Here is a 23,591-nt window from a genome sequence, read left to right as displayed (position 1 = left end):
AAATAAAAAAAATGTAATTGAAAGTAGAACTGCTGTTAAGGCAAATAGTTTTGTCACTGGAACACACAGGAGAAACAGTACAGGTCTGTAGTGGGGCCGACACACAGGAGAGATAGTACAGGTCTGTAGTGGGGCCGACACACAGGAGAGATAGTACAGGTCTGTAGTGGGGCAGAAGGACAGGGATGGGGCAGAAGGACGGGTGTGGGGTGTGGGGCAGAAGGACGGGTGTGGGGTGTGGGGCAGAAGGACGGGTGTGGGGTGTGGGGCAGAAGGACGGGTGTGGGGTGTGGGGCAGAAGGACGGGTGTGGGGTAGAAGGACGGGTATGGGGCAGAAGGACGGGTATGGGGTGTGGGGCAGAAGGACGGGTGTGGGGTGTGGGGCAGAAGGACGGGTGTGGGGTAGAAGGACGGGTATGGGGTAGAAGGACGGGTATGGGGCAGAAGGACGGGTATGGGGTGTGGGGCAGAAGGACGGGTGTGGGGCAGAAGGACGGTGTGGGGCAGAAGGACGGTGTGGGGCAGAAGGACGGTGTGGGGCAGAAGGACGGTGTGGGACGGTGTGGGGCAGAAGGACGGTGTGGGGCAGAAGGACGGTGTGGGGCAGAAGGACGGGTGTGGGGCAGAAGGACGGGTGTGGGGCAGAAGGACGGGTATGGGGCTGCCTGCTCCTGGGTATTTCTGGGAGTCTGTACAGACAGATTGTAAACACTCCCCATCTGTTCCGGAATCTCCCCAAAACAGGAAACCGCAACGCTCCACCCTGTCCCCATCTCCCTATCCATGACCATCTCCCGTCCGCGTCCCAAATAGCACGTTTCCCTTTGTAGTGCACTACTTTTGACGTGGGTGCCAATTGGGATGCAACCTCCTCACTCCCTCTCTCTCTGATCCACCCCGAAGAGAGAAAGATATTCACTGGCGTAGCAGTTTAACATAGACAGGCTGTAGCCTGAGTGTCTAACAGAGACAGTTAACAAATGCAACGATAACTTCCACTAATGAGCAGCATCCAGAGGCATTTAACTAGGGGAAATTGTTCCACTATTGAATTATTTGTATGTATTTTTCCATAGACACACCCCGTTTTAATAGAAATCAAGTAACAATTTTTAGATTGGTAAGTTTGTTTACTCAGATATTTAAACATGTAGTAATCATGGACGACTACCAAACCGGTCGGTCACGCAGGGAATATGTTTGACCTACAGGGGGCCCCCTTCGACGTTGTTAGTCACTCGCGCTCAGATATAATTAACATGGCATAAGTCATGGCAAAATGTGTAGAATTGCAGGAAATTAACTTTAAAAACTGCAAAAATGTTATCATTGCCCCATGGCAAAATGAGTAGAATTACATGAAACTTGTCATAAAATGTTAGCATGCACATTTGAGGAACTGTTTAAATTTGAATTACAATAACATCTTCAGGTCTCAAAATCATTGTCATCTGGTTAATCTAAATTCTAAACAAATCGAAAAGTTACTTCTATTGCCTACTAGATAAAAATTGCAAAAAATAAATAAATAAAATGTTAAAAAATACATAAATCACATTGGCTACGCATATCGTGTCTGAACCTAACTTGAAACAATGTATCAACTATCAACTGTGTCCGGCCCATAGCAAACCTGATAAAAAATAAATATCCTATCAAATCACATTGGCTACGCATATCCTGTAGCAAACTAACTTCAACTATCAACTGGGTCCGGCCCATAGCAAACCTGCATTATTGTATCAACTATTCTGGGCCCTCAGAGTTTCCTGCGCCAGGGAGCTCTGGTAAGACAAGGGGTAAACGGTTCAGTCAGATTTACTGCTTCCACCTCCCTCTGTATAGCTGGGGTTGGTAGTACAGTAGTTAGATAACCTGCTTCCACCTCCCTCTGTATAGCTGGGGTTGGTAGTACAGTAGTTAGATAACCTGCTTCCACCTCCCTCTGTATAGCTGGGGTTGGTAGTACAGTAGTCAGATAACCTGCTTCCACCTCCCTCTATATAGCTGGGGTTGGTGGTACAGTAGTTAGATACACTGTAGTCCTGTAGGTACAGTAGTTTTAGATTGTTCGTGGAGTAAAACAGAGCTGGAAACCTCACGTCTTCGTACCACCCTATTCCCTTTACAGTGCCCTACTATTGACCAGAGTCCTTTACAGTATAGTGCCCTACTGTTGACCAGAGTCCTTTACAGTATAGTGCCCTACTGTTGACCAGAGTCCTTTACAGTATAGTGCCCTACTGTTGACCAGAGTCCTTTACAGTATAGTGCCCTACTGTTGACCAGAGTCCTATACAGTATAGTGCCCTACTGTTGACCAGAGCCCTTTACAGTATAGTGCCCTACTGTTGACCAGAGCCCTTTACAGTATAGTGCCCTACTGTTGACCAGAGTCCTTTACAGTATAGTGCCCTACTGTTGACCAGAGTCCTTTACAGTATAGTGCCCTACTGTTGACCTTTACAGTATAGTGCCCTACTGTTGACCAGAGTCCTATACAGTATAGTGCCCTACTGTTGACCAGAGTCCTTTACAGTATAGTGCCCTACTGTTGACCAGAGCCCTTTACAGTATAGTGCCCTACTGTTGACCAGAGTCCTATACAGTATAGTGCCCTACTGTTGACCTTTATAGTATAGTGCCCTACTGTTGACTAGAGTCCTTTACAGTATAGTGCCCTACTGTTGACCAGAGCCCTATACAGTATAGTGCCCTACTGTTGACCAGAGTCCTATACAGTATAGTGCCCTACTGTTGACCTTTACAGTATAGTGCCCTACTGTTGACCAGAGTCCTTTACAGTATAGTGCCCTACTGTTGACCAGAGCCCTTTACAGTATAGTGCCCTACTGTTGACCTTTACAGTATAGTGCCCTACTGTTGACCAGAGTAGTACACTACGAAGGGAATAGGGTGCCATTTGGGACGCAGTTCACATCCAAAACTACAGGCCCCTCAGCAGGACAGGCTGTAAAACTACAGGCTCCTCAGCGGGACAGGCTGGAAAACTACAGGCTCCTCAGCGGGACAGGCTGTAAAACTACAGGCCCCTCAGCGGGACAGGCTGTAAAACTACAGGCCCCTCAGCGGGACAGGCTGTAAAACTACAGGCTCATGAACGGGACAGGCTGTAAAACTACAGGCTCCTGAACGGGACAGGCTGTAAAACTACAGGCTCCTGAACGGGACAGGCTGTAAAACTACAGGCTCCTGAACGGGACAGGCTGTAAAACTACAGGCTCCTCAGCGGGACAGGCTGTAAAACTACAGGCTCCTCAGCGGGACAGGCTGTAAAACTACAGGCTCCTGAACGGGACAGGCTGTAAAACTACAGGCTCCTCAGCGGGACAGGCTGGAAAACTACAGGCTCCTCAGCGGGACAGGCTGTAAGACTACAGCCTCCTCAGCGGGACAGGCTGTAAAACTACAGGCTCCTCAGCGGGACAGGCTGTAAAACTACAGGCCCCTCAGCGGGACAGGCTGTAAAACTACAGGCCCCTCAGCGGGACAGGCTGTAAAACTACAGGCCCCTCAGCGGGACAGGCTGTAAAACTACAGGCCCCTCAGCGGGACAGGCTGTAAAACTACAGGCTCCTGAACGGGACAGGCTGTAAAACTACAGCCTCCTCAGCGGGACAGGCTGTAAAACTACAGCCTCCTGAACGGGACAGGCTGTAAAACTACAGGCTCCTGAACGGGACAGGCTGTAAAACTACAGCCTCCTCAGCGGGACAGGCTGTAAAACTACAGCCTCCTCAGCGGGACAGGCTGTAAAACTACAGCCTCCTCAGCGGGACAGGCTGTAAAACTACAGGCTCCTCAGCGGGACAGGCTGTAAAACTACAGGCCCCTCAGCGGGACAGGCTGTAAAACTACAGGCTCCTGAACGGGACAGGCTGTAAAACTACAGCCTCCTCAGCGGGACAGGCTGTAAAACTACAGCCTCCTCAGCGGGACAGGCTGTAAAACTACAGGCTCCTGAACGGGACAGGCTGTAAAACTACAGCCTCCTCAGCGGGACAGGCTGTAAAACTACAGCCTCCTCAGCGGGACAGGCTGTAAAACTACAGGCTCCTGAACGGGACAGGCTGTAAAACTACAGGCTCCTGAACGGGACAGGCTGTAAAACTACAGGCTCCTCAGCGGGACAGGCTGTAAAACTACAGGCTCCTCAGCGGGACAGGCTGTAACACTACAGGCTCCTCAGCGGGACAGGCTGTAACACTACAGGCTCCTCAGCGGGACAGGCTGTAACACTACAGGCTCCTCAGCGGGACAGGCTGTAACACTACAGGCTCCTCAGCGGGACAGGCTGGAAAACTACAGGCTCCTCAGCGGGACAGGCTGAAAAACTACAGGCTCCTCAGCAGGACAGGCTGGAAAACTACAGGCTCCTCAGCGGGACAGGCTGGAAAACTACAGGCTCCTCAGCGGGACAGGCTGGAAAACTACAGCCCCCTCAGCGGGACAGGCTGTAAAACTACAGGCCCCTCAGCGGGACAGGCTGTAAAACTACAGGCTCCTGAACGGGACAGGCTGTAAAACTACAGCCTCCTCAGCGGGAAAGGCTGTAAAACTACAGCCTCCTCAGCGGGACAGGCTGTAAAACTACAGGCTCCTCAGCGGGACAGGCTGTAAAACTACAGCCTCCTCAGCGGGACAGGCTGTAAAACTACAGGCTCCTCAGCGGGACAGGCTGTAACACTACAGGCTCCTCAGCGGGACAGGCTGTAACACTACAGGCTCCTCAGCGGGACAGGCTGTAACACTACAGGCTCCTCAGCGGGACAGGCTGTAACACTACAGGCTCCTCAGCGGGACAGGCTGGAAAACTACAGGCTCCTGAACGGGACAGGCTGTAAAACTACAGCCTCAGCGGGACAGGCTGTAAAACTACAGGCTCCTCAGCGGGACAGGCTATAAAACTACAGCCTCCTGAACGGGACAGGCTGTAAAACTACAGCGTCCTCAGCGGGACAGGCTGTAAAACTATAGCCTCCTCAGCGGGACAGGCTGTAAAACTACAGCCTCCTCAGCGGGACAGGCTGTAAAACTACGGGCTCCTGAACGGGACACGCTGTAAAACCACAGGCTCCTCAGCGGGACAGGCTGTAAAACTACAGGCTCCTGAACGGGACAGGCTGTAAAACTACAGGCCCCTCAGCGGGACAGGCTGTAAAACTACAGGCTCCTCAGCGGGACAGGCTGTAAAACTACAGGCCCCTCAGCGGGACAGGCTGTAAAACTACAGGCCCCTCAGCGGGACAGGCTGGAAAACTACAGGCCCCTCAGCGGGACAGGCTGGAAAACTACAGGCCCCTCAGCGGGACAGGCTGTAAAACTACAGGCCCCTCAGCGGGACAGGCTGTAAAACTACAGGCTCCTGAACGGGACAGGCTGTAAAACTACAGGCTCCTCAGCGGGACAGGCTGTAAAACTACAGGCTCCTGAACGGGACAGGCTGTAAAACTACAGGATCCTGAACGGGACAGGCTGTAAAACTACAGGCTCCTGAACGGGACAGGCTGTAAAACTACAGGCTCCTCAGCGGGACAGGCTGTAAAACTACAGGCTCCTGAACGGGACAGGCTGTAAAACTACAGGCTCCTGAACGGGACAGGCTGTAAAACTACAGGCTCCTCAGCGGGACAGGCTGGAAAACTACAGGCTCCTCAGCGGGACAGGCTGGAAAACTACAGGCTCCTCAGCGGGACAGGCTGGAAAACTACAGGCTCCTCAGCGGGACAGGCTGGAAAACTACAGGCTCCTCAGCGGGACAGGCTGTAAAACTACAGCCTCCTCAGCGGGACAGGCTGTAAAACTACAGGCTCCTCAGAGGGACAGGCTGTAACACTACAGGCTCCTCAGCGGGACAGGCTGTAACACTACAGGCTCCTCAGCGGGACAGGCTGTAACACTACAGGCTCCTCAGCGGGACAGGCTGTAACACTACAGGCTCCTCAGCGGGACAGGCTGGAAAACTACAGGCTCCTCAGCGGGACAGGCTGGAAAACTACAGGCTCCTCAGCGGGACAGGCTGGAAAACTACAGGCTCCTCAGCGGGACAGGCTGGAAAACTACAGGCTCCTCAGCGGGACAGGCTGGAAAACTACAGGCTCCTCAGCGGGACAGGCTGTAAAACTACAGGCTCCTCAGCGGGACAGGCTGGAAAACTACAGGCTCCTCAGCGGGACAGGCTGGAAAACTACAGGCTCCTCAGCGGGACAGGCTGGAAAACTACAGGCTCCTCAGCGGGACAGGCTGGAAAACTACAGCCTCCTCAGCGGGACAGGCTGTAAAACTACAGCCTCCTGAACGGGACAGGCTGTAAAACTACAGCCTCCTCAGCGGGACAGGCTGTAAAACTACAGCCTCCTCAGCGGGACAGGCTGTAAAACTACAGCCTCCTGAACGGGAGAGGCTGTAAAACTACAGCCTCCTCTGCGGGACAGGCTGTAAAACTACGGGCTCCTCAGCGGGACAGGCTGTAAAACTACGGGCTCCTCAGCGGGACAGGCTGTAAAACTACGGGCCCCTCAGCGGGACAGGCTGTAAAACTACGGGCCCCTCAGTGGGACAGGCTGTAAAACTACAGGCTCCTCAGCAGGACAGGCTATAAAACTACAGCCTCCTGAACGGGACAGGCTGTAAAACTACAGGCTCCTCGGCGGGACAGGCTGTAAAACTACAGGCTCCTGAACGGGACAGGCTGTAAAACTACAGGCTCCTGAACGGGACAGGCTGTAAAACTACAGGCTCCTCAGCGGGACAGGCTGTAAAACTACAGGCTCCTCAGCGGGACAGGCTGTAACACTACAGGCTCCTCAGCGGGACAGGCTGTAACACTACAGGCTCCTCAGCGGGACAGGCTGTAACACTACAGGCTCCTCAGCGGGACAGGCTGTAACACTACAGGCTCCTCAGCGGGACAGGCTGTAACACTACAGGCTCCTCAGCGGGACAGGCTGTAACACTACAGGCTCCTCAGCGGGACAGGCTGTAACACTACAGGCTCCTCAGCGGGACAGGCTGGAAAACTACAGGCTCCTCAGCGGGACAGGCTGGAAAACTACAGGCTCCTCAGCGGGACAGGCTGGAAAACTACAGGCTCCTCAGCGGGACAGGCTGGAAAACTACAGGCTCCTCAGCGGGACAGGCTGGAAAACTACAGGCTCCTCAGCAGGACAGGCTGGAAAACTACAGGCTCCTCAGCGGGACAGGCTGGAAAACTACAGCCTCCTCTGCGGGACAGGCTGGAAAACTACAGGCTCCTCAGCGGGACAGGCTGTAAAACTACAGGCTCCTCAGCGGGACAGGCTGTAAAACTACAGGCCCCTCAGCGGGACAGGCTGTAAAACTACAGGCCCCTCAGCGGGACAGGCTGTAAAACTACAGGCCCCTCAGCGGGACAGGCTGTAAAACTACAGGCTCCTGAACGGGACAGGCTGTAAAACTACAGCCTCCTCAGCGGGACAGGCTGTAAAACTACAGCCTCCTCAGCGGGACAGGCTGTAAAACTACAGGCTCCTGAACGGGACAGGCTGTAAAACTACAGCCTCCTCAGCGGGACAGGCTGTAAAACTACAGGCTCCTCAGCGGGACAGGCTGTAAAACTACAGCCTCCTCAGCGGGACAGGCTGTAAAACTACAGCCTCCTCAGCGGGACAGGCTGTAAAACTACAGGCTCCTGAACGGGACAGGCTGTAAAACTACGGGCTCTTGAACGGGACAGGCTGTAAAACTACAGGCTCCTCAGCGGGACAGGCTGTAAAACTACAGGCTCCTCGGCGGGACAGGCTGGAAAACTCCAGGCTCCTCAGCGGGACAGGCTGGAAAACTACAGGCTCCTCAGCGGGACAGGCTGGAAAACTACAGGCTCCTCAGCGGGACAGGCTGTAAAACTACAGGCCCCTCAGCGGGACAGGCTGTAAAACTACAGGCCCCTCAGCGGGACAGGCTGTAAAACTACAGGCCCCTCAGCGGGACAGGCTGTAAAACTACAGGCCCCTCAGCGGGACAGGCTGTAAAACTACAGGCCCCTCAGCGGGACAGGCTGTAAAACTACAGGCCCCTCAGCGGGACAGGCTGTAAAACTACAGGCCCCTCAGCGGGACAGGCTGTAAAACTACAGGCCCCTCAGCGGGACAGGCTGTAAAACTACAGGCTCCTCAGCGGGACAGGCTGTAAAACTACAGGCTCCTCAGCGGGACAGGCTGTAAAACTACAGCCTCCTGAACGGGACAGGCTGTAAAACTACAGGCTCCTCGGCGGGACAGGCTGTAAAACTACAGGCTCCTCGGCGGGACAGGCTGTAAAACTACAGGCTCCTGAACGGGACAGGCTGTAAAACTACAGGCTCCTCAGCGGGACAGGCTGTAAAGTCAGAAACCACAATGGACATGGGAGGAGAAACACATTCCACATCTGGATGTGATGAGAGCCCCTCCCCCACTACTATCCAGGCTGTTTCCCAGCTGGCCGTGACTGGGAATCCCATAGGGCGCCGCACAATTGGCCCAGCGTCGTCCGGGTTTGGCCGGTGTAGGCCATCATTATAAATAAGAATTTGTTCTTCACTGACTTGCCTAGTTAAATAAAGGTTCAATAAAAAAAATGTAAAAAAATAAACTACTGCTCACCACTCTCACAATATAATTAGATTATAGTTACATTATATCATCGAGTGGACTAGAAGTCTTTCAAAAGACAGGTTAGTTCATTGCAAAGGCTAGTTCATGTTGTTTAGCAGTTTAGCAATGGAGGACAGACAGGATTGATTAATAAACTACCTCTCTCTCGACCTCAACCTGCACTATGAAGTTGCATTGCATCGTTCTGTTCTGCATGAGATGACTAGAGATGGATAACTAGAGATGGATGACTAGAGATGGATAACTAGAGATGAAAAGAGAAGGATGACTAGAGATGGATAACTAGAGATCGAGATGAATGACTAGAGATGGATAACTAGAGATGGATGACTAGAGATGAAGAGATGGATGACTAGAAATGGACAACTAGAGATGCATGACTAGAGATGAATAGAGATGGATGACTAGAGATCGAGATGAATGACTAGAGATGACTAGAGATGGATAACTAGAGATGAAAAGAGAAGGATGACTAGAGATGGATAACTAGAGATGGATGAACAGATTAATAGAGATGGATGACTAGATTAATAGAGATGGATGACTAGATTAATAGAGATGGATGACTAGATTAATAGAGATGGATGACCAGATTAATAGAGATGGATGACTAGATTAATAAAGATGGATGACTAGAGATAGATGACTAGAGATGAAAAGAGATGCATGACTAGAGCTGGATGACTAGAGATGGATGACTAGAGCTGGATGACTAGAGATGGATGACTAGAGATGGATGACTAGAGATGAATAGAGATGGATGACTAGAGATGGATGACTAGAGATGAATAGAGATGGATGACTAGAGATGGATGACTAGAGATGGATGACTAGAGATGGATGACTAGAAATGGATGACTAGAGATGGATGACTAGAGATGAATAGAGATGGATGACTAGAGATGAATAGAGATGGATGACTAGAGATGAATAGAGATGGATGACTAGAGATGGATAGAGATGGATGACTAGAAATGAATAGAGATGGATAGAGATGGATGACTAGAAATGACTAGAGATGGATAGAGATGGATGACTAGAGATGACTAGAGATGGATGACTAGAGATGAATAGAGATGGATAGAGATGGATGACTAGAAATGAATAGAGATGGATGACTAGAAATGAATAGAGATGGATAGAGATGGATGACGAGAAATGAATGACTAGAGATGGATGACTAGAAATGGATGACTAGAGATGGATGACTAGAAATGAATAGAGATGGATGACTAGAAATGAATAGAGATGGATAGAGATGGATGACGAGAAATGAATAGAGATGGATGACTCGAGATGGATGACTGGAATTCTGGAATTTACAGTATGTCCCAGTTCCCTGGTTTCCTGGTTGTGGAATACACAGTATGTCCCAGTGCCCTGGTTGTGGAATATACAGTATGTCCCAGTGCCCTGGTTCCCTGGTTGTGGAATATACAGTATGCCCCAGTGCCCTGGTTGTGGAATATACAGTATGCCCCAGTGCCCTGGTTGTGGAATATACAGTATGCCCCAGTGCCCTGGTTGTGGAATATACAGTATGTCCCAGTGCCTTGGTTGTGGAATATACAGTATGTCCCAGTGCCCTGGTTGTGGAATATACAGTATGTCCCAGTGCCCTGGTTGTGGAATATACAGTATGTCCCAGTGCCCTGGTTTCCTGGTTGTGGAATACACAGTATACCCCAGTGCCCTGGTTTCCTGGTTGTGGAATATACAGTATGTCCCAGTGCCCTGGTTCCCTGGTTGTGGAATATACAGTATGCCACAGTTCCCTGGTTTCCTGGTTGTGGAATATACAGTATGTCCCAGTGCCCCAGTGCCCTGGTTGTGGAATATACAGTATGTCCCAGCTCCCTGGTTGTGGAATATACAGTATGTCCCAGTGCCCTGGTTTCCTGGTTGTGGAATATACAGTATGTCCCAGTTCCCTGGTTTCCTGGTTGTGGAATACACAGTATGTCCCAGTACCCTGGTTGTGGAATATACAGTATGTCCCAGTGCCCTGGTTGTGGAATATACAGTATGTCCCAGTGCCCTGGTTTCCTGGTTGTGGAATATACAGTATGCCCCAGTGCCCTGGTTGTGGAATATACAGTATGTCCCAGTGCCCTGGTTGTGGAATATACAGTATGCCACAGTTCCCTGGTTTCCTGGTTGTGGAATATACAGTATGTCCCAGTGCCCCAGTGCCCTGGTTGTGGAATATACAGTATGTCCCAGCTCCCTGGTTGTGGAATATACAGTATGTCCCAGTGCCCTGGTTTCCTGGTTGTGGAATATACAGTATGTCCCAGTTCCCTGGTTTCCTGGTTGTGAAATATACAGTATGTCCCTGTGCCCTGGTTGTGGAATACACAGTATGTCCCAGTGCCCTGGTTTCCTGGTTGTGGAATACACAGTATGTCCCAGTGCCCTGGTTTCCTGGTTGTGGAATATACAGTATGTCCCAGTGCCCTGGTTTCCTGGTTGTGGAATATACAGTATGCCCCAGTGCCCTGGTTTCCTGGTTGTGGAAAATACAGTATGCCCCAGTGCCCTGGTTGTGGAATATACAGTATGCCCCAGTGCCCTGGTTGTGGAATATACAGTATGTCCCAGTGCCCTGGTTTCCTGGTTGTGGAATATACAGTATGCCCCAGTGCCCTGGTTGTGGAATACACAGTATGCCCCAGTGCCCTGGTTCCCTGGTTGTGGAATACACAGTATGCCCCAGTGCCCTGGTTGTGGAATACACAGTATGCCCCAGTGCCCTGGTTGTGGAATTCACAGTATGTCCCAGTGCCCTGGTTGTGGAATTCACAGTATGCCCCAGTGCCCTGGTTGTGGAATTCACAGTATGCCCCAGTGCCCTGGTTGTGGAATTCACAGTATGCCCCAGTGCTCTGGTTGTGGAATATACAGTATGTCCCAGTGCCCTGGTTGTGGAATATACAGTATGTCCCAGTGCCCTGGTTTCCTGGTTGTGGAATATACAGTATGTCCCAGTGTCCTGGTTGTGGAATATACAGTATGCCCCAGTGCCCTGGTTTCCTGGTTGTGGAATATACAGTATGTCCCAGGGCCCTGGTTTCCTGGTTGTGGAATATACAGTATGCCCCAGTGCCTGGTTCCCTGGTTGTGGAATATACAGTATGTCCCAGTGCCCTGGTTGTGGAATATACAGTATGTCCCAGTGCCCTGGTTTCCTGGTTGTGGAATATACAGTATGCCCCAGTGCCCTGGTTGTGGAATATACAGTATGTCCCAGTTCCCTGGTTTCCTGGTTGTGAAATATACAGTATGTCCCAGTGCCCTGGTTTCCTGGTTGTGGAATATACAGTATGTCCCAGTTCCCTGGTTTCCTGGTTGTGGAATATACAGTATGTCCCAGTACCCAACAGAGGCTGAGCTATACAAACATTAAGCCCCTCCTCCTCTGTAAGGGCTTTATAAATATCAGAAATAGTTATGTGACAGGTCTTTGGCAGAGCTGGGTCCAGGCAAGCCTCGGTCATCATTCCCTGCAATACGCACCATCAATCTATATGAAGGAACACACTCATATCTAGAATATACAACACATTCTGAAAGTATTCAGACCCCTTGACCTTTCCAAAGTTTGTTACGTTACAGCCTTATTCTAAAAATGGATTAAATAAATAAAAATCCTCAGCCATCTACACACAATACCCCATAATGACATCACAATACCCCATAATGACATCACAATACCCCATAATGACATCACAATACACCATAATGACATCACAATACCCCATAATGACAAAGCAAAAATAGTTTTAGAAATCTTTGCAAATGTATAACAAATTTGGGGGCCTCCCGAGTGGTGCAGTGGTCTAAGGCACTGCATCCCAGTGCTAGCTGTGCCACTAGAGATTATGGGTTCGAGTCCAGCCTCTGTCTCAGCCAACCGCGACAGGGAGACACATAGGGCGGCGCACAATTGGCCCAGCGTCGTCCGGGTTAGGGGAGGGTTTGGCCGGCAGGGATGTCCTTGTCCCATCGCGCACTAGCGACTCCTGTGGCGGGCCGGGTGCAGTGCCAGGTGTACGGTGTTTCCTCCAACACATTGGTGCGGCTGGCTTCCGGGTTAAGTGGGCGTTGTGTCAAGAAGCAGGGTGGCTGGGCTGGGTTGAGTTTGGGAGGACGCACGGCTCTCGACCTTCGCCTCTCCCGAGTACAGAAGGGAGTTGCAGTGATCAGACAAGACTGAAACTACCAATTGGATACCATGAAATTGGGGAAATTGGGTAAAACATTTTTTATTAAAAGTACAAAAAAAAACTGAAATATCACATTTACATAAGTATTCAGACCCTTTACTCAGTACTTTGTTGAAGCACCTTTGGCAGCGATTACAGCCTCGAGTCTTCTTGGGTATGATGCTACAAGCTTGGCACACCTGTATTTGGGGAGTTTCTCCCATTCTTCTCTGCAGATCCACTTAAGCTCTGTCAAGTTGGATGGGGAGCGTCGCTGCACAGCTATTTTCAGGTCTCTCCAGAGATGTTAGATCGGTTCAAGTCCGGGATCTGGCTGGGTCACTCAAGGATATTCAGAGACTTGACCCGAAGCCACTCCTGAGTTGTCTTGGCTGTGTGCTTAGAGTCATTGCCCTGTTGGAAGGTGAACCTGCGCTCTGGAGCAGGTTTTCATCAAGGATCTTTCTGTACTTTGCGCCATTCATCTTTCCCTCGATCCTGACTAGTCCCCCAGTCCCTGCCGCTGAAAAACCATTCCCACAGCATTTTGCCGCCACCACCATGCTTCACCGTAGGGATGGTGCCAGCTTTCCTCCAGACGGGACGCTTGGCATTCAGGCTAAAAAGTTCAGTCTTGGTTTCATCAGACCAGAGAATCTTGTTTACCATGGTCTGAGAGTCCTTTAGGTGCCTTTTGGAAAACTCCAAGCGGGCTGTCATGTGCCTTTTACTGAGGAGTGGTTTCCGTCTGGCCACTCTACCATAAAGGCCTGATTGATGGAGTGCTGCAGAGATGGTTATCCTTCTGGAAGGTTCTCCCATCTCTACAGAGGAACTCTATCAGAATGACCATCAGGTTCTTGGTCACCTCCCTGACAAAGGCCCTTCTCCCCTGATTGCTCAGTTTGGCAGGGCGGCCAGCTCTAGGAAGAGTCTTGGTGGTTCCAAACTTCTTCCATTTAAGAATGATGGAGGCCACTGTGTTCTTGGGGACCTTCAATGCTGCAGAAATGTTTTGGTACCCTTCCCCAGATTTATGCCTCGACACAATCCTGTCTCGGAGCTCTACGGACAATTCCTTCAACCTCATGGCTTGGTTTTTGCTCTGACATGCACTGTCAACTGTGGGACCTTATGTAGACAGGTGTGTGCTTTTCCAAATCATGTCCAATCAGTTGAATTTACCACAGGTGGACTCCAATCAAGTTGTAGAAACATCTCAAGGATGATCAATGGAAACAGGAGGCACCTGAGCTCAATTTTGAGTCTCATAGCAGAAGGGTCTGAAGACTTATAGAAAAAATGTTAAAATTTTTTTTAAACCTCACATCAAATTTGCTAATCTTTCTAAAAACCTGTTTTACTTTGTCATTTTTGGGTATTGTGTGTAGATTGAGTATTTTTAAAATACATTTTAAAATAAGGGTGTAACAACAACAACATGTGAGAAAGGGAAAGGGGTCTGAATACTTTCTGAATGCACTGTACATCACCTGATAGTAGGAGCCAGACCCGGGTCGTCAGTACAACGAACATCACCTAATAGTACCAGGCAGGCCCGGGTCGTCACTACAACATACATCACCTAATAGTACCAGGCAGGCCCGGGTCGTCAGTACAACATACATCACCTAATAGTACCAGGCAGGCCCGGGTCGTCAGTACAACGAACATCACCTAATAGTACGAGGCAGGCCCGGGTCATCACCACAACGTCTATCACCTAATAGTACGAGGCAGACCCGGGTCGTCACTACAACGTCTATCACCTAATAGTACGAGGCAGAACCGGGTCGTCACTACAACATACATCACCTAATAGTACGAGGCAGGCCCGGGTCATCACCACAACATACATCACCTAATAGTACGAGGCAGGCCCGGGTCGTCACCACAACATACATCACCTAATAGTATGAGGCAGGCCCGGGGGTGTGACAGGCCCGGGTCGTCACTACAACATACACCACCTAATAGTACGAGGCAGGCCCGGGTCGTCACCACAACGTCTATCACCTAATAGTACGAGGCAGAACCGGGTCGTCACTACAACATACATCACCTAATAGTACGAGGCAGGCCCGGACCGTCACCACAACATACATCACCTAATAGTACGAGGCAGAACCGGGTCGTCACTACAACATACATCACCTAATAGTACGAGGCAGGCCCGGGTCGTCACCACAACATACATCACCTAATAGTATGAGGCAGGCCCGGGGGTGTAACAGGCCCGGGTCGTCACTACAACGTCTATCACCTAATAGTACGAGGCAGGCCCGGGTCGTCACTACAACGTACATCACCTAATAGTACGAGGCAGAACCGGGTCGTCACCACAACATACATCACCTAAAAGTACGAGGCAGGCCCGGGTCGTCACTACAACGTCTATCACCTAATAGTATGAGGCAGAACCGGGTCGTCACTACAACATACATCACCTAATAGTACGAGGCAGAACCGGGTCGTCACTACAACATACATCACCTAATAGTACGAGGAAGGCCCGGGTCGTCACTACAACGTCTATCACCTAATAGTATGAGGCAGAACCGGGTCGTCACTACAACATACATCACCTAATAGTACGAGGCAGGCCCGGACCGTCACCACAACATACATCACCTAATAGTACGAGGCAGAACCGGGTCGTCACCACAACATACATCACCTAATAGTACGAGGCAGGCCCGGGTCGTCACCACAACATACATCACCTAATAGTATGAGGCAGGCCCGGGGGTGTAACAGGCCCGGGTCGTCACTACAACGTCTATCACCTAATAGTACGAGGCAGGCCCGGGTCGTCACTACAACGTACATCACCTAATAGTACGAGGCAGAACCGGGTCGTCACCACAACATACATCACCTAAAAGTACGAGGCAGGCCCGGGTCGTCACTACAACGTCTATCACCTAATAGTATGAGGCAGAACCGGGTCGTCACTACAACATACATCACCTAATAGTACGAGGCAGAACCGGGTCGTCACTACAACATACATCACCTAATAGTACGAGGAAGGCCCGGGTCGTCACTACAACTAGACAACTGACCTCTCATCAAAATTCTTTAGGATTACCCTCACGATGTAGCCCGAACGCCAGTTTGTCACTGATTGTCAATGTCAAACATGACATATTTATTTTTTACTTAACAAGTCAAGTCAAGAACAAATTCTTATTTACAATGACGGCCTACCCCCCGGAGCCAAACCCCTGACGACGCTGGGCCGATTGTGCGCAGCCCTATGGGACTCCCAATCACAATGAGCACGAATAGATCTGTGCCCAGGCTACAGTTCATCTTCAGTTATGGTAAAACGGTACAGCCTAAACATTCTATAAAATGTTGTTTACAAGGACGGACAGACTGAAGGGACGAGAAAGAGAGAGGTTTCCCCTCATCATTCAGATATCCTTCCTATGGACTTCTATCATATGTTAACATATGCAGAAAGGGACACTGCTACCCAGAAACAAGTCTAATTGACCACTGCATAACAGGTTTGTCTACCAGTCTAACCGACCACTGTATAAACGGTTTGTCTACCAGCCTAACCGACCACTGTATTAAAGGTTTGTCTACCAGCCTAACCGACCACTGTATAACAGGTTTGTCTACCAGTCTAACCGACCACTGTATAAACGGTTTGTCTACCAGCCTAACCGACCACTGTATTAAAGGTTTGTCTACCAGCCTAACCGACCACTGTATTAAAGGTTTGTCTACCAGCCTAACCGACCACTGTATTAAAGGTTTGTCTACCAGCCTAACCGACCACTGTATTAAAGGTTTGTCTACCAGTCTAACCGACCACTGTATAAACGGTTTGTCTACCAGCCTAACCGACCACTGTATTAAAGGTTTGTCTACCAGCCTAACCGACCACTGTATAAACGGTTTGTCTACCAGTCTAACCGACCACTGTATAAACGGTTTGTCTACCAGCCTAACCGACCACTGTATTAAAGGTTTGTCTACCAGCCTAACCGACCACTGTATAACAGGTTTGTCTACCAGCCCAACCGACCACTGTATAACAGGTTTGTCTACCAGCCCAACCGACCACTGTATTAAAGGTTTGTCTACCAGCCTAACCGACCACTGTATTAAAGGTTTGTCTACCAGCCTAACCGACCACTGTGTAAACGGTTTGTCTACAAGCCTAACCGACCACTGTATAAACGGTTTGTCTACCAGCCTAAACGACCACTGTATAACAGGTTTGTCTACCAGCCCAACCGACCACTGTATTAAAGGTTTGTCTACCAGCCTAACCGACCACTGTATTAAAGGTTTGTCTACCAGCCTAACCGACCACTGTATTAAAGGTTTGTCTACCAGCCTAACCGACCACTGTATAAACGGTTTGTCTACAAGCCTAACCGACCACTGTATAAACGGTTTGTCTACAAGCCTAACCGACCACTGTATAAACGGTTTGTCTACAAGCCTAACCGACCACTGTATAAACGGTTTGTCTACAAGCCTAACCGACCACTGTATTAAAGGTTTGTCTACCAGCCTAAACGACCACTGTATTAAAGGTTTGTCTACCAGCCTAAACGACCACTGTATTAAAGGTTTGTCTACCAGCCTAACCGACCACTGTATAACAGGTTTGTCTACCAGCCCAACCGACCACTGTATAACAGGTTTGTCTACCAGCCCAACCGACCACTGTATTAAAGGTTTGTCTACCAGCCTAACCGACCACTGTATTAAAGGTTTGTCTACCAGCCTAACCGACCACTGTATTAAAGGTTTGTCTACCAGCCTAACCGACCACTGTATAAACGGTTTGTCTACAAGCCTAACCGACCACTGTATAAACGGTTTGTCTACAAGCCTAACCGACCACTGTATAAACGGTTTGTCTACAAGCCTAACCGACCACTGTATAAACGGTTTGTCTACAAGCCTAACCGACCACTGTATTAAAGGTTTGTCTACCAGCCTAAACGACCACTGTATTAAAGGTTTGTCTACCAGCCTAAACGACCACTGTATTAAAGGTTTGTCTACCAGCCTAACCGACCACTGTATTAAAGGTTTGTCTACCAGCCTAACCGACCACTGTATTAAAGGTTTGTCTACCAGCCTAACCGACCACTGTATTAAAGGTTTGTCTACCAGCCTAACCTACCACTGTATTAAAGGTTTGTCTACCAGCCTAACCGACCACTGTATTAAAGGTTTGTCTACCAGCCTAACCGACCACTGTATAAACGGTTTGTCTACCAGCCTAACCGACCACTGTATAAACGGTTTGTCTACCAGCCTAACCGACCACTGTATAAACGGTTTTTCTACCAGCCTAACCGACCACTGTATAAACGGTTTGTCTACCAGCCTAACCGACCACTGTATAAACGGTTTGTCTACCAGCCTAACCGACCACTGTATAAACGGTTTGTCTACCAGCCTAACCGACCACTGTATTAAAGGTTTGTCTACCAGCCTAACCGACCACTGTATAAACGATTTGTCTACCAGCCTAACCGACCACTCTATAAAAGGTTTGTCTACATGTATCTTGGAAGTCCATCAGTGTTTAGTCAATGACACGTCAAATACAAGATGTCAGCTTATCATTACGAACGGTCTCCTAAATTAGTGACCAAAACTCCTCAAACAGTGGACAGCTGATATGACAGGCCTGAGCACAAACAACTGAACGGGAGGTGACAATATTACTGGAATGTTCATAAAGGGAATTATTTGCTGTTCACCACTAAACTACTCTTTCTGTGATCCATGGAAGGAAGGATAGGCTTTATAATAATGCTATTTATGTTGTAAATAGGCTGCAACAACACAGAGGCTCCATCCCCCCCATTGGCCCTGGTCAGGCTCCACCCCCCCCCATGGGCCCTGGTCAGGCTCCATCCCCCCCATGGGCCCTGGTCAGGCTCCACCCCCCCCATGGGCCCTGGTCAGGCTCCATCCCCCCCATGGGCCCTGGTCAGGCTCCATCCCCCCCATGGGCCCTGGTCAGGCTCCACCCCCCCATGGGCCCTGGTCAGGCTCCACCCCCCCATGGGCCCTGGTCAGGCTCCACCCCCCCATGGGCCCTGGTCAGGCTCCACCCCCCCATAGGCCCTGGTCAGGCTCCACCCCCCCCATGGGCCCTGGTCAGGCTCCACCCCCCATGGGCCCTGGTCAGGCTCCATCCACCCCATGGGCCCTGGTCAACAGTATTACACTCGCGTGCCATTTGGGATGTAACCCAGAGCTTTCAGGCCATGAGACCAGTGGATTATCCTGAGAATTGGGACAAACCCTAATCCTCAGTAATTTCACATCCTGCCATAGTCCTGCCTGGGGCCACAATACAGACTACAGAGAATAACACGTTATTCCACCTCTGGAATTTAGAATTACTCTCTGCATAGAAGAACAGAGTTCGGCCCACATTTCAGGTAAGAAAAGCAGACCTCCCTCAGCCGAGCTCTGTAGGCTAACCTCCCTCATTATAGCCCAGCTCTATAGGCTAACCTCCCTCATTATAGCCCAGCTCTATAGGCTAACCTCCCTCATTATAGCCCAGCTCTATAGGCTAACCTCCCTCATTATAGCCCAGCTCTGTAGGCTATCCTCCCTCATTATAGCCCAGCTCTGTAGGCTAACCTCCCTCATCATAGCCCAGCTCTGTAGGCTAACCTCCCTCATTATAGCCCAGCTCTGTAAGCTAACCTCCCTCATTATAGCCCGGCTCTGTAGGCTAACCTCCCTCATTATAGCCCGGCTCTGTAGGCTAACCTCCCTCATCATAGCACAGCTCTGTAAGCTAACCTCCCTCATTATAGCCCAGCTCTGTAAGCTAACCTCCCTCATTATAGCCCAGCTCTGTAAGCTATCCTCCCTCATTATAGCCCAGCTCTGTAGGCTAACCTCCCTCATTATAGCCCAGCTCTGTAGGCTAACCTCCCTCATTATAGCACAGCTCTGTAGGCTAACCTCTCCTCATTATAGCCCAGCTCTGTAGGCTAACCTCCCTCATTATAGCCCAGCTCTGTAAGCTAACCTCCCTCATTATAGCCCAGCTCTGTAGGCTAACCTCCCTCATTATAGCCCAGCTCTGTAAGCTAACCTCCCTCATTATAGCCCAGCTCTGTAAGCTAAACTCCCTCATTATAGCCCAGCTCTTTAAGCTAACCTCCCTCATTATAGCCCAGCTCTGTAAGCTAATCTCCCTCATTATAGCCCGGCTCTATAGGCTAACCTCCCTCATTATAGCCCAGCTCTGTAAGCTAACCTGCCTCATTATAGCCCAGCTCTGTAGGCTAACCTCCCTCATTATAGCCCAGCTCTGTAGGCTAACCTCCCTCATTATAGCCCAGCTCTGTAAGCTAACCTCCCTCATTATAGCCCAGCTCTGTAAGCTAACCTGCCTCATTATAGCCCAGCTCTGTAAGCTAACCTCCCTCATTATAGCCCAGCTCTGTAAGCTAACCTCCCTCATTATAGCCCAGCTCTGTAAGCTAACCTCCCTCATTATAGCCCAGCTCTGTAAGCTAACCTCCCTCATTATAGCCCAGCTCTGTAGGCTAACCTCCCTCATTATAGCCCAGCTCTGTAAGCTAACCTCCCTCATTATAGCCCAGCTCTGTAAGCGAACCTCCCTCATTATAGCCCAGCTCTGTAAGCTAATCTCCCTCATTATAGCCCAGCTCTGTAAGCGAACCTCCCTCATTATAGCCCAGCTCTGTAAGCTAACCTTTTGTAGCCTAACGCAGCCTGAAAAGTAATAACATGGCTGTCTAGAATGGCTATCAGATAGCATAGTCCCCTGTCCATAGTCCCCTGTCCATAGTCCCCTGTCCATAGTCCCCTGTCCATAGTCCTGTCCATAGTCCCCTGTCCATAGTCCGTTTAACAAACTAGTCTGCATGTAGAGGGCGTGTCTGGTAGTGCAGAGGCCCTGGGTAAAAGCTGCAGCATGATCTGACAGTTGCTGTGTTTATAGAAGTCAACTTCAGAATAAAACCCTCTAAACCCGCCAATAAAGAAAGGTCAAGTTGACTAATGTGTTGTAGAATGTAAGACTTTCGAGTTTAAAAAATAATAATCTGTCTCTCTTTGAAACACTGCAAGACTCTTTCTAGAACAGACCACCGTGAAGGAAAAGGGCCGGTGTTGTCTAAATCTCCCCCTGAAGCGCAGAAATCAAATGGAATATACAGCAAAAGACTTCAAACCTCAACAACAAAAAAATGAAACCTACTCGTTTTTCATGCATATTCTGTCCTGAAACACCTTATCCAGGGGGATGACGGCTTGGCCCAGAAACACGTCCAGTCCCATGAGCGCCCGGTGCATCACCGTGAGGACCAAGTCGCTGCTCCCGGGTGGGTATGAGCCCCCGTCCCCAACCTGCTCCAGAACACCCGGTAATAACTCGAAACAACATTCCTCCTTCCATTCCGGAGCAGTGGTCTTTTCCAGAACACACGTCGAGTATTTCTCCTTGCCCACCTGGATAATGGTGTAGACGTCGCTGGTACCGTGTTTACCCTTCGCCCGCAAACCTTTTCCCCGCAGAACGGTGACCTGGACGTGTGTAGGAACCCATCTCTGGTCGTCGTCGTCTATATTTAGCGAGGACATGTCCAAATAAAAACAACAGAGAGAGAGACAGGCTCAAATCTAAAGGTGGAAATGGTATGATACCCAGCCGTTTCCCTCCGCCGTCTCTCAGAGATGCACAGCTAGTCCGTGACTAGGCTGCTCGGCATTATTGTATCCTTTAAGTTTGTCGGTATTGTTGGGTCTGTCTGGAGTGTCCTGACTGTTCGTTGCCCCAGCATGTGTTCCGTGGCGTATGCTCGGCTATGGTAATAAAGGCTTCCGACGGTACGACGCGCCCGAGTAAAGCGCTCCCTCCTCTCTGCGGTCAGAATTGTTCTAACCATAGACAATTATAGAGGTCTCTAGTGGACACAAGGCCGTCGTCGAATGCGCAGCGCTATTGAGGGATTCCATCATTTTCAACTGGGTGGGACATTTCAACTTCATTGGTTGATTCCTCCTGGTGACCCATCAGGAGGAATCAGCCAATCGTAAAGAATAAAATGGACTTCTTCAAAATGGAGATTGTCTCATTGGAGTTGCCCATGCGCTTACAGACGCCATAATAGAACTATATAAGAATGTTTTCTCTATTATTCTCTATGGTTGAAACCAAGGCGGCGCCTTTATACTTCTCTCTACAGGAAGACAGACGCAAGTAGAAAACAGCTTCCACCACAATCACCCGTGGCTCAGTTTATCAGCATCTCTAGTCATGTGATAACGTGAAATATACATTACAACGATCCTTTTTTTGTTGTTTTAAAAGAGTCGCAGTGATAACTATCCTATTCAGCCTGCGGCCTGTCTCTCAGATCAGACCCACTTGGAAGTAGGGGAACCACCTTCGTTCCCCTCGGGGTACTGCGCTGTGAGAACAGTTCTAGAGTACACACAGCCCTGGGATGACATAACATTGCAGATGCTCCGTTGCTCCCCACTGGGCAGAAAATGGGTTGAATCAACGTTGTTTTTACGTCATTTCAACTGGAAAAAAAGAACAACAAAAAAATCAATGTGTTGATGACATTGAATCAAAGTGTATATCTAATTGGATTTGGGAAAAAGTTATCAATGTTAGGGCATTTAGTATTTAGTTTTTACTCAACTTTTAACTTAAAGTAAAAAAAATAATAATAATAATAATTTCAAGTTAGTTGACAACTCTAGATGTCTATGCCCAGTGGGTCCGCCAGATGATCGGTAGGAAACACAACTTCGCTGTCACTCCTTCTAATATGGGTACTCTCTGTCACTCCTTCTAATATGGATACTCTCTGTCACTCCTTCTAATATGGGTACTCTCTGTCACTCCTTCTAATATGGATACTCTCTGTCACTCCTTCTAACATGGATACTCTCTGTCACTCCTTCTAATATGGGTACTCTCTGTCACTCCTTCTAATATGGATACTCTCTGTCACTCCTTCTAACATGGATACTCTCTGTCACTCCTTCTAATATGGGTACTCTCTGTCACTCCTTCTAACATGGATACTCTCTGTCACTCCTTCTAATATGGGTACTCTCTGTCACTCCTTCTAATATGGATACTCTCTGTCACTCCTTCTAATATGGATACTCTCTGTCACTCCTTCTAATATGGGTACTCTCTGTCACTCCTTCTAATATGGGTACTCTCTGTCACTCCTTCTAATATGGATACTCTCTGTCACTCCTTCTAATATGGGTACTCTCTGTCACTCCTTCTAACATGGATACTCTCTGTCACTCCTAATATGGATACTCTCTGTCACTCCTTCTAATATGGATACTCTCTGTCACTCCTAATATGGATACTCTCTGTCACTCCTTCTAATATGGGTACTCTCTGTCACTCCTTCTAATATGGGTACTCTCTGTCACTCCTTCTAATATGGATACTCTCTGTCACTCCTTCTAATATGGATACTCTCTGTCACTCCTTCTAATATGGGTACTCTCTGTCACTCCTAATATGGATACTCTCTGTCACTCTCTGTCACTCCTTCTGCAGGGCCAACATGGGTACTCTCTGTCACTCCTTCTAATATGGGTACTCTCTGTCACTCCTTCTAATATGGGTACTCTCTGTCACTCCTTCTAACATGGATACTCTCTGTCACTCCTAATATGGGTACTCTCTGTCACTCCTAATATGGATACTCT

General features: G+C 49.3%; 1 protein-coding gene across 5 annotated transcripts in view; it reads right to left on the bottom strand.

Moving 5' to 3' along the window:
- The window catches only part of rab11fip5a (RAB11 family interacting protein 5a (class I)), a 71,836-nt gene extending 50,079 nt beyond the window's left edge, over window positions 1-21,757 (bottom strand). For all 5 annotated transcript variants that reach the window (XR_003871551.1, XR_003871552.1, XR_003871550.1 and 2 more), the window contains exon 1: window positions 21,100-21,757. Coding sequence is in view for 2 of the 5 variants with exons in the window: in XM_029731028.1 (XP_029586888.1) it covers window positions 21,100-21,482 (383 nt within the window). In the remaining 3 variants the exon portion in view is untranslated. The remainder of the gene's footprint in view (window positions 1-21,099) is intronic.
- Window positions 21,758-23,591: the final 1,834 nt, after the last annotated feature.

Source organism: Salmo trutta, chromosome 33 (genome assembly GCF_901001165.1).
Source record: "Salmo trutta chromosome 33, fSalTru1.1, whole genome shotgun sequence".
NCBI lineage: Eukaryota > Metazoa > Chordata > Actinopteri > Salmoniformes > Salmonidae > Salmo > Salmo trutta.
The sequence above is the reverse complement of the archived record's forward strand: the minus strand, read 5'-3'. Positions and strand labels throughout refer to the sequence as shown.